The sequence below is a fragment of the Simochromis diagramma genome, unplaced genomic scaffold (genome assembly GCF_900408965.1).
Source record: "Simochromis diagramma unplaced genomic scaffold, fSimDia1.1 OVJJ01000344.1, whole genome shotgun sequence".
NCBI classification, from domain to species: domain Eukaryota; kingdom Metazoa; phylum Chordata; class Actinopteri; order Cichliformes; family Cichlidae; genus Simochromis; species Simochromis diagramma.
Window position 1 is genome coordinate 192,623 of NW_024387375.1, and position 10,574 is coordinate 203,196.

At 41.1% G+C, this 10,574-nt stretch overlaps 2 protein-coding genes across 2 annotated transcripts; one reads left to right on the forward strand and one right to left on the reverse strand.

The window, feature by feature from the left end:
- Window positions 1-5,279: 5,279 nt before the first annotated feature.
- Window positions 5,280-7,596, forward strand: LOC120719547. The gene is made up of 2 exons (XM_040008828.1): window positions 5,280-5,838; window positions 6,364-7,596. The coding sequence occupies exons 1-2, from the start codon at window positions 5,454-5,456 to the stop codon at window positions 7,404-7,406; spliced, it is 1,428 nt and encodes a 475-aa protein (XP_039864762.1). The 5' UTR covers window positions 5,280-5,453; the 3' UTR covers window positions 7,407-7,596.
- A 330-nt stretch (window positions 7,597-7,926) lies between these two features.
- LOC120719543 lies at window positions 7,927-10,134 on the reverse strand. The gene is made up of 2 exons (XM_040008823.1): window positions 9,628-10,134; window positions 7,927-9,058 (listed from the first exon to the last, which is right to left on the reverse strand). The coding sequence occupies exons 1-2, from the start codon at window positions 10,060-10,062 to the stop codon at window positions 7,943-7,945; spliced, it is 1,551 nt and encodes a 516-aa protein (XP_039864757.1). The 5' UTR covers window positions 10,063-10,134; the 3' UTR covers window positions 7,927-7,942.
- Window positions 10,135-10,574: the final 440 nt, after the last annotated feature.

Consider the following 10,574-nt stretch of genomic DNA (forward strand, 5'->3'; position numbering starts at 1 on the left):
GTATGGAGTTATACACAGACCTCACTGAATTGTGTTCTGGTGGAGGATTTCACCTAACGAAATGGACAAGCAACAGTCGTGCTTTGCTCTCATTCATCCCTGAGCATGAGAGAGCCAAAGATGTCAGAGACCTGAACTTGAACCATGACCTGCTGCCTATGGAACGTGCTTTAGGAGTTCTATGGTGCCCTGAGTCTGACGCATTCAAGTTCAGGATTAACATCAAAGAAAGACCTGTGACGAGACGTGGAATACTTTCCGTCACCAGCTCCATCTACGACCCACTGGGATTCCTTTCCCCAGGAACTCTTCCTGCAAAAATGATCTTGCAGCAGTTATGCAGGGAGGGTCTTGCTTGGGATGATGAGATCCCAGAACAGCTCAGTCATAAGTGGAACAAGTGGTTACAAGAGCTGTGCCAGCTGTCAGAGGTAACCGTACCCAGGTGTGTGAGACCATTGGACTTCGGTCCTGTCGCAACAGCACAGCTCCACCATTTTTCTGATGGGAGCGAAAGTGGATATGGAACAGCATCATACTTGAGGATGACTAGCAATGACGGACGGGTTCACTGTACGTTAATGATGGGAAAATCCCGTGTGGCGCCCCTGAAGCAAACCACTATTCCACGAATAGAGTTGACTGCAGCTATGGTTGCTGCAAAGACAGACAAAATGTTAAGAACGGAGCTTCAGATGAATCTCCTTGAATCTACATTCTGGACTGACAGCACAACTGTGTTGAAGTATATTGAAAATGAAAATCTTCGCTTCAAGACATTCGTGGCCAATCGCGTTGCGGTCATTAGAGAGCTAACAAATCCTCAGCAGTGGAGGTACGTTGGTACAGCAATCAATCCAGCTGATTGTGCATCCAGAGGGCTTGCACCATCTAAGCTCATGAAGAATCTAAGCTGGTTCCACGGCCCAGCTTTCCTGAAAACCCCAGAAAGACAGTGGCCAGAAAGACCTGACAAGGAAAGGATTGATAAAGATGACAGCGAAGTGTGGCATGCAACCATGGTACATCTCACAAATGCAGCTGAGAATGTTCACACGTTGAACAAGCTGATCAATCACTATTCCAGCTGGCATCGAGTGAAGAGAGCTGTGGCATGGATGATCAAACTCAAAGACTTACTGCTACGACGATGTGAAAAAAGGAAAGAGACGTACGTTAAACAGAAAGAACAAGACAACGAATCAATGCAGACAACACTTACCCTGAAAGATCTGGTGCAAGCTGAGACAGAGATCATCAAGTTCTGTCAAAGTCAACAATTCCAAGAAGAGATCACCATGTTAAAGAAAGGCAAGTGTGTGACAAAGACTAGTCACTTGAGGAAACTTGATCCCGTGATGCAGGACGGAGTTTTGAGAGTTGGTGGTCGCCTCGCAGCTGCTGGGATGCCAGAACATGTGAAGCACCCAGTCATTATCCCAAAGGGCTCACATATCACCACACTGATCTTGCAGGATATACATGAGAAGATTGGGCACTGTGGAAGACTGTATATGCTTTCACGGCTGCGACAGAAGTATTGGATTCCATCAGCTAACTCAGAAGTGAGGAAGTTTCTGTCAAGGTGCGTAATCTGCAGGAAAACTAGAGGCAAACCACTGGAACAGAAGATGGCAGATTTGCCAGAGGATAGGCTTCTACCTGATGAACCCCCCTTTTCTAATGTTGGGGTGGATTACTTTGGACCGTTTAATGTGAAGCATGGCCGCAGCACAGTAAAAAGGTATGGTGTGGTGTTTACCTGCCTTACAACAAGAGCAGTGCACATTGAAATTGCGCACACTTTGGACACTGATTCATGTCTGAACGCCATCAGACGCTTTGTGTGCAGAAGAGGTCAGGTATCTGTCATGCGTTCAGATAATGGCACCAACCTAGTCGCTGCTGAACAGGAGTTACGCGAAGCCATTCAAGAGTGGAATCAGTCAAAGATTCTAGATTGTCTCATGCAAAAGGGAATCCAGTGGGTATTTAACCCACCCGCTGGTTCTCACTTTGGAGGGATATGGGAAAGGCAGATCAGAACCGTGAGGAAGGTCCTGAGGTCTATACTGAAGGAACAGTTGGTCAATGATGAAGGTTTACTGACACTAATGTGTGAAGTGGAGTCAGTACTAAATGACAGACCGCTGACTACAGTAACAGATGATCCAACAGACCTGGAACCACTGACGCCTAACCACTTGGTACTGATGAAGAAAAAGCCGGGTTTGCCTCCTGGACTTTTCAGAAAGGAAGACTCATACTCCTGCCGCCGTTGGAAGCAAGTGCGATATCTTGCTGACTTGTTTTGGAAGAGGTGGGTGCGCGAGTATTTGCCTATGCTTCAAGAGCGTCAAAAGTGGACTCAGGTCAGAAGAAATGTAACTGTGGGGGACATTGTAATGGTGGTCGACGAGTCAGCGCCAAGAAGCTCGTGGATGTTGGGGAGAGTTCTTCGTGTCATTCCAGATGCTAAGGGTCTGGTGCGGCGTGTGATCATCAAGACAAAGACTAACACCTTAGAAAGACCCATTGACAAGCTATGCTTGATCTGTGAGAATGTCATGTAACTTGGAATGAGAAAATATAGTATATGTTCTGATCAGTTACAGGTTTTGTGAAAGATAATTTGATTGGCCATGTGTGATACAGGAAGTGTTAATGTTATTTGGCTCTTTTGTAAGTGTTCGCTAATTGTCAGTCTTCACGCCCTCCAATTAGGGGGCTGGAAATGTTAGAGCCAATCTATAGAGAAATATTTTTGATACTGTTTCAGTTATTATGTTACATGTTTAATTTTGTATGATATGTTGTTAGAGAATAAATGCTGCACGTTTAATTTGTGTCGGGTAAGAAAACATTACAGCGCATGTGTGGTAGCAGGTTAGAGTGAGCCAGGACGGCAATGGAAATGTGCGCTGTAGCAGCAAATAGTTTTTTGACCGTGACATCTTTTGTTTGTATGTACGAGTCAGAAATAAATCTGAACAGCTCACATTAAGAAGTGGAAGAATTATTTTTTCGAAGCTTGGGACAGAAATTCGCCACTACACTAACTAATAGGGTTGCAAGCTCCCAGCACAAAAAAATAGGGAACCACCCTCCACCTCATGATGCTTAATTGACGTAATCGACTTTAATTTGATGCAGTGTGAAAAGAAATGCACAGAAATAAATTATTTTTCATGAATAATTAAATAAATTCAACATCTTTCTTCAACAGAATTGCAGACTGCACAGATGGTATCTTTCCAAAGGAAAAGTAGTATAGCTTACTAGGGTATATTAGACTTAACTGTTACTATATACAGTAATGGACTTCTATACATTTTACATCAGATTAAAACTTTGGGTGTAAGATTCAGATAATCATTTATTAAAAGCTAGACATTTTAAATGAGAATAAGAAAGAAAAGCATGTCTTTGTGCCCCCTTTTCCCTGTTAATGCCCTATCGGCCCCCCTGGCTAAACTTTGCTAGACCCGCCACTGCACAGTTACCAGCCGTCAGCTACGTAGAAAAAGATCCTGGTGTAGAAAGTAATATTAAATAAATTCTAACAACAGCTTATCAAGCTTAAACGTGCTGCTGTTGTTCAGCCGCTGGTTTCCTCTTTCTGGCACGAAGTGGGCCAAAAACAAAGAAGAGAGACGGACTCGCGACAGAAAAGCCAATCAGCTGATCATTAATCAGTTTCACGATTGAAGTACCAGCAGGAGAGGGAGAGAAGAGGCACTAGCTCTATATATCGGTTGTTAAGCTTAACATGGGAATGCTTTACAAACATTCAGAGATGAACTTACACACTTGCTTTACTTCTCTTGGGGATCACTTCCTCGGAGATGAAATGCCACCGGTTTGGTAGCAAGGCTACAAATACACACAGCCGCTCTATCACGTGATGCATACTGCTCCGAGTGCTACGGTTATGAGCCGAGTTACGCCATGTCGCAAGTTTTGTGAGGTGCTTTTTTGATATTTAATGGATCGGATTACATTTTTTATTTATCTCCGATATCCGATCCAGTAATCTACATCAGTATTGGACCGATACCGATACGTAATATCGGATCGGTCCATCTCTAGTTTCAAGGCAAATTCAGGAAACCCCTAGGAGTAACTCCCTCTTAATGCCTGTCCACTGAGAGGGTTACTAGAGCCTCACCCCATATAAATCAACTCATATAAATGTAAAGGTATTATTATAATAATTAATTCAATTTTATTTAATTCAATTTACTTTTATGTATAAAATTAGTGGCCTGAATAAATAGAGGAGCTGAGCTTCTAACTGATCAACATGTGGTGGTATATTGCCAAATTGCCTACATGGAGTTGGTGTGGTGCTTGGTGCCTTTCATGGCAGTCAACCCTGAACCAGATGCATCAACCCTGACACCACAACTGACGGGCACTATAGCAAGAGAATTTGAGTGCAGCTTTAGTATTACTCAAAAGTCAAGGAGGCCAACTTTTTGTTACATTGTCAATTGACACTGCCTTACAATGATACTCTCCTCACTTGAGTGAACAATTATTGAACCTGCAAAATAGGAATGGTTTTATAGGTGATTGCCACTGAGATTTCCTCAGTTGTCTTTTCTGAATGCTTTTCTTTCTCACTTTTTTTTTTTTTGCCTTTGCTGGGGTCACTGTCACTACTGGTAGCATGAAGTGATACCTGGACCCTACAGAGGTTTCACAGGTAATCCTACCCTTTCAGAATGGCACATCAATACCTACATTTGCAGAAACATTGTTGTATCTCTGAAGACAGTCTAAAGAACAGGTGATTCCAGGAGACAAACAGTTACTCTAAGAGAGCTTATTGCACACAGGAGGAGAATTTGGTCCTTAACCCATCATCAAGACCGTTATTTGTTTTTGTGTGCAGGAAGGAACCGGATGAGCATTGGCATCACCCTACAAAATTACCTCCAGCAGACCACTGCTATGAATGTTTCTGACCAAATATTCAGAAGCAGACCTAAGGCGGCCTAAGGACCTGATATAATGTACTGGGCCCAGTACTGATGGCTCAGCATCATGGAGCCCACTTGGCATTTGCCATAGACTGCTAGAATTGGCTGCTCTACCATTGGCACCCTGTGCATTTCATACATGAGGGCATGCAATGATTATTATATGAGTACATGTAATAAATGTCAAAGGGTTGGAAGAAACCATGGAGAATGTTGTATGCCTGTAACACTGTTCACCATGACTGGTTTGATGATGGGTCACCACTAATCTGGGTAAGCATATTAATTTTACAGTTTACTTTATCCACAGGTTTCTGTAAGAGCGTACGTAGGCTGCCATGACAGACCACTACTTCCGTTGTCCGGTTTTATACTTCCGGTTACTCAAAGCGAGACCCCGCGTTCAGTCGTTGCTAACAGCAAAATCAGTTACTTTGTGCGGTAATAAGTGGCTTTACCTGTTCGAAGATGAGCTCGGGTTCAACGTGTGCTGTCGTCGGCTGCCACAATAATTCAAGAAAACTGAAAAACGCATTAGAAACATTTTGCCTTGAGCATCAACAACTTAGAAAGGCTTGTCCGTGCCCACCGCCCTACGCACTGCATTCTATGCCGCGGAAGGAGGATCGGAAACTAGCGTGGCTGGCAGCTTTAAGACTCAAACACCCTCCAAAGAGAGTTTATGTTTGCTCCTTTCATTTTATCGATAAAAAGCCCACAGAGCTACACCCCGACCCGGAGCTTTATCTGGGCTATGACCGACCCCCACCAAAGAAAAGAAGAAAGCTCACTCGGACCACTTTGAGTGTGACAGCTTCCAGTAATACGAACAAAAACACAGAATCTGTACCCGGTAAGTGAAAGTGTAAATGTGGTTTGCCACCGTTTCGCATTTTAAACACGCAATTCTTTAATTTTACTAAATAATAGCCTATGGTGAATGGCGTTCGTATCAGCACTAGCTGGTTATTAGTAGCAAAGTCTCAATTTTAACGAAAGTTTATAATAATAATAATAATGCCAAAAGATTAGCTCCAAGGGCTGTAAAGGTCTTAGGTTTGTGTTTATAAAGAACATGTTTTTTCAAGTCGAGAAAACTCAAGTAAAAACGTTAAAGGCAACCTTTGCAAAATACCAACAGTTGTGACTTTTTTTTAGAATGTAAAATAAAATCTAATCACAGTAATTGAATAAAATTGTGACAAATTTTTAGGGGACTTAGGAACATTTTATGTTGACATTTATGATTTTGCATTTGTGTGAAAAAATGTAGAATGAGAAATTTCACTCAAAAATATAATAAGCTAAGTGACACTTTACAGTTTCTCTTATGCTAACAGTTTGACTGTACATCTGATCATATTTTTGTCTTATTCAGACTCCACAGTGTTACGTTCAGTGGAATTAGACCAGGCCAGCACCTCCACACAACCCCCTGAGCCACATCTGCACTCAGTCCACACACAGTGGGAGGATCCTTCGCAACAAGACCATCAATACTGCAACAGGTCTCGCAGAAAAGATGTGCAGGATAAGATGACTCAGTGTGATGAAGTTGCATATTTCATTCTTCAAAATGATGCAGACGCTTTGCTGTACACTGGGATAGACTTAGAAACATTTAACACACTTGTGTCGACACTGGAAGGATATGACAACAATGAATTTACCATGTCTGTCCGAGATCAAGTCCTCATGACACTTATGAAATTAAAGAGTAACCGTGTAATAGGTGACCTAAGCCGCCAGTTTCATATATCACAAAGCATGGCCAGCAAGATCATCTCACACTGGTTAGACAAGCTGGAGGAAGTTCTCCGACCATTAATTCCATGGCTGCCAAAAGAAACTATTCAAGCAACTATGCCTGAAGCCTTCAAGAAGAACTTTCCAAATACTACCTGCATTATAGACTGCAGTGAGACCCTTTTACAGAAACCCAGAAATCTGGGCTCAAGAGGGGAATCATACAGCCATTATTATTCACACAACACAGTCAAATATTTGGTTGCTGTTGCACCATGTGGACTAATCATGTTTGTGTCTGCGGCATATGGCGGCCGATGTAGTGACAAATTTATCACAATGGACTCTGGAATATTAACATACCTAAAACCTGGTGATGAAGTCATGGCAGATAGAGGTTTTACAATTAAAGACTTACTCTTTGAGAGAAAAGTTAGATTAGTAATACCCGCTTTCACAAAAAAACGTAGACAGCTAACTGAGGAACAGGTAACATACACACGTCGGATTGCAAATGTAAGAATCCACGTTGAAAGAGCAATCAGACGCTTGAAAGTCTACAAAATACTTTCACAAATTGTTCCTATAAGCATGGCTCCTAAAGTAGACAAGATACTGAGAATATGTGCTGCTCTAGTGAACTTAAGAGAGGATCTCATTCGTGATACACAATAATTGTGTATGTTATGAACAATTGTGGACTTGGGGATATTAAGATGGTTACTCAGGACATAAAGTTGTGTAGTGTAATGTAATTATTTTAAAATTTGATGTACATATATGTAGAGAGTAAATAATTCCAGGTCTCACTTTTATATCTTGTGTTCTAGAAGAAAGGTTATGTGACACAGTGTGTGCATATATATATATAGCAATCAATCAATTGAACAATTATTACTTTTTTATTCAACCACAATGTGATGAATTTCTTAAATGAAAAAAAAATGTTTTTCTCAAATCTACAATAATTAGTTGTGCATTCTTGACATTTTTTTGTGTTGGAAGATTACAGAAATACAGAACTATTCACAACATTTAATGTTGTCAGTTTGTCATTCATTTCCCACCATATGTTGCAACTACGTACATTTTAGTTGTATTGAAATATTTAACAGATTTCATATTGAATGTCTCCTTTCATTCACAAGACAGAGACCAAACTCTGCAGACATGTTGGTGTCTGACTGTCCCATTTATAGTTGTGACATGCATTAAACCTTGCCCATTATCTTCAAGTATCTCTCATTTAACTGAAACCGTCCTGCTGCATACTCCTCTACAAGTCGAGGTAAGAAATATGAGAAGTAAAATCCTCTCAAGCGTTTTACTTGTTCCTTTACAAATGCTTCATCATATTGCACTGTAAATGAAACATGCTCAGTAGGTGTCCAGATCACAAGTGTGGCAGTCTTGAGCCCTGTGCAAAACATTGTAAGTTGCACTTGCATGTAATAGCCTCTGCTGCCAGTTTTCTGCAGCTGCAGTTCCTCATCTACCAGTTTGATATCGCTGCATTTCTGGGTAAGCTGCTCCGTGAGTGAAGGATAAGTTGGCACAGGACATTTTATTTCTAGAAGCACATCTGAGTCAATGACCCCGTCAGGACTCGCAGAGAGCCATGGCTCCTGGATGCTGATAACACTACCCATGTGAAGGATGTTCATACCCTGTTCTTTCAGCTGATGACAAGCTCTAACTTCATTTTCTTTACCATAGTTTGTTTCATAATTCCCACGAAAGGAAGGGTACATGTGCTCAGATAAAAATTTGTCATTTTTTGTGGTGGCACGTACTGGAACTTTTTTAGCAGAGCTTGCTGTAAGTCTGATTTTCCTGCAGTTGTGCCACAAATCAGATGCACTTTGCTCTTTTGTTTCTTCTTGTAATTGTTCTGCTTGCTCTTCAGAAACTTGAATGTATGCCTGGTAGAATGCCCTGCATGGATTACAGCTTAGTTTGTAACTGTGTGCTTGGTGTGGCTGAAAAAATTGCTCATCAACTTTACTGTTGCGGTGAGGACCTGCAGACGGCGAGGCATTGTAACACTTTCCAATTAATGTGTTCTTGAGGAGGAAAAGTGGCTTCACTGGTGCTTTGCTAACACTGTCAATAAAGTCTTGATGTGTAAGGTGATATGGTGTGTTAGGGAGAGATTGTGTCACTGCAGTCCGGGAGTTCACATCGTACTGCTGCTCTGCCCTGTGATGTCTGAAGTTTATCTGGCTTAGACGTTTAGGTTCAAGGTTCTTTGCTGTCCCTGCATTCCACCTGCGCTGCTCGTCTGTACACGCAAGCCCTGTCTTTCCACTGATCGCAGCATTCTGCACCTGTAACAAACATTAATAGTTTTTTCTCACTGTCAATAGTAGATTTAACATAATGAGGAAGTTTACACTAACAAAAGCAGTACACGGTTGGTGTCCTGCATGTTATAGATATGACCCTGGGTCAATACACCTGAATCATATCCAAAACAGATATAAACACTGGCAAAGTCACCCATATTATCCATTTCATATTAATAGTCAGTTACTGATGCAGAAATATACACCCACAGTCTAAGTTTTTTCAAAGTAGTGTGTGTGTGTACAAATATACATATATATAAACAAACATGTATTATACTACCCTGTGTCACTTCTTATAACTATAGTTTTTCTTGTCTTGTAAATTTGACCTTAATGTGCAGTCTTTTATTTTTTTTATATTTTATCTTCATGTGATTGTACAGCATACAGCCCACACAAAGTTAACGAGTGGCTTTCACATGTAAACAGTGCTCCACGTAATACTTGGCTAGATGGCAGTAGCGTGACTCCTTAATCACAGCCTTTGACCAGTCCAGTGTTTCTGTTTCAGTGATTTAAACATTGTGATATCCAGATAAGTGATATACCTTCCACAGAATAGCAGCCGCATGACTACATGATCTCCCTAATCCGGCGATACAGGAACAGCCGACTGTCTCCACTACTCCACTTTCTCTTAGCATTGCCCATGCTAAGTGTTTCGCTTGATTAATACTCTGGCTCGGCTCTACAGCTGCTTTAAGAAAAATAAAGTCGCCTTGTTTGTTGAGCAGTACTTGATCAATTTTGTTGCTGTGCAGGTAATTATACGCCTCGCTGCTCTTGTAATTACGTAATTCCTCGCCATCAACGCCTTCGGAAAATACAAGGTAATTAATAATGTCGATGTAGCTAACATCGGGCCATAGTTTCATGTCATCTACCCACTCCGTGAGAAGTGACGGGTGAGGCACTGCAACTGAACTGTCCTCGCTGCTTTTTAAAACATCTCTACTGTGTATCCACCTTCGATGTGTTGCCATTTACTCCAGGTAAAAGAAACTGCAGTGAGAGAAATCTCTATCAACAGTGAAGGTGTAACCCCGCAACTGTCAACAACAGCGCAAGCGGAAGTAAAAAACCGGCTTCCGCTATGAATCGGGGTAATGGCGCGAAATCAGAAATACTGTGGATGAAGGCGAAACAATTACAGTACCCAACCAAAATAATCCTTTGTTTCTGTAAATTTAAGAAACTCCCAACAAAAGTGTTTATTTCTTTGAGCAGTTTGATTATACTATGACTGAGTATGATTTAGTGTTTGATACAAAATGAAATGGTAGAAGAAATCAAACTGCTAGAAGAAATTGTATCAGGCCACTGAGAAATAACTCAGAACTACACACTGAGTGTTAAATATGACTTTACATTTATTTATGTGATTGACTCTCGATGAAATATTCATACACTAAATAATTACATGTACAAAAAAATAAATAATGACATATGAATTTGAACTTAGCAACAAAAAAAAATACTTTGAAGGTGCACAATT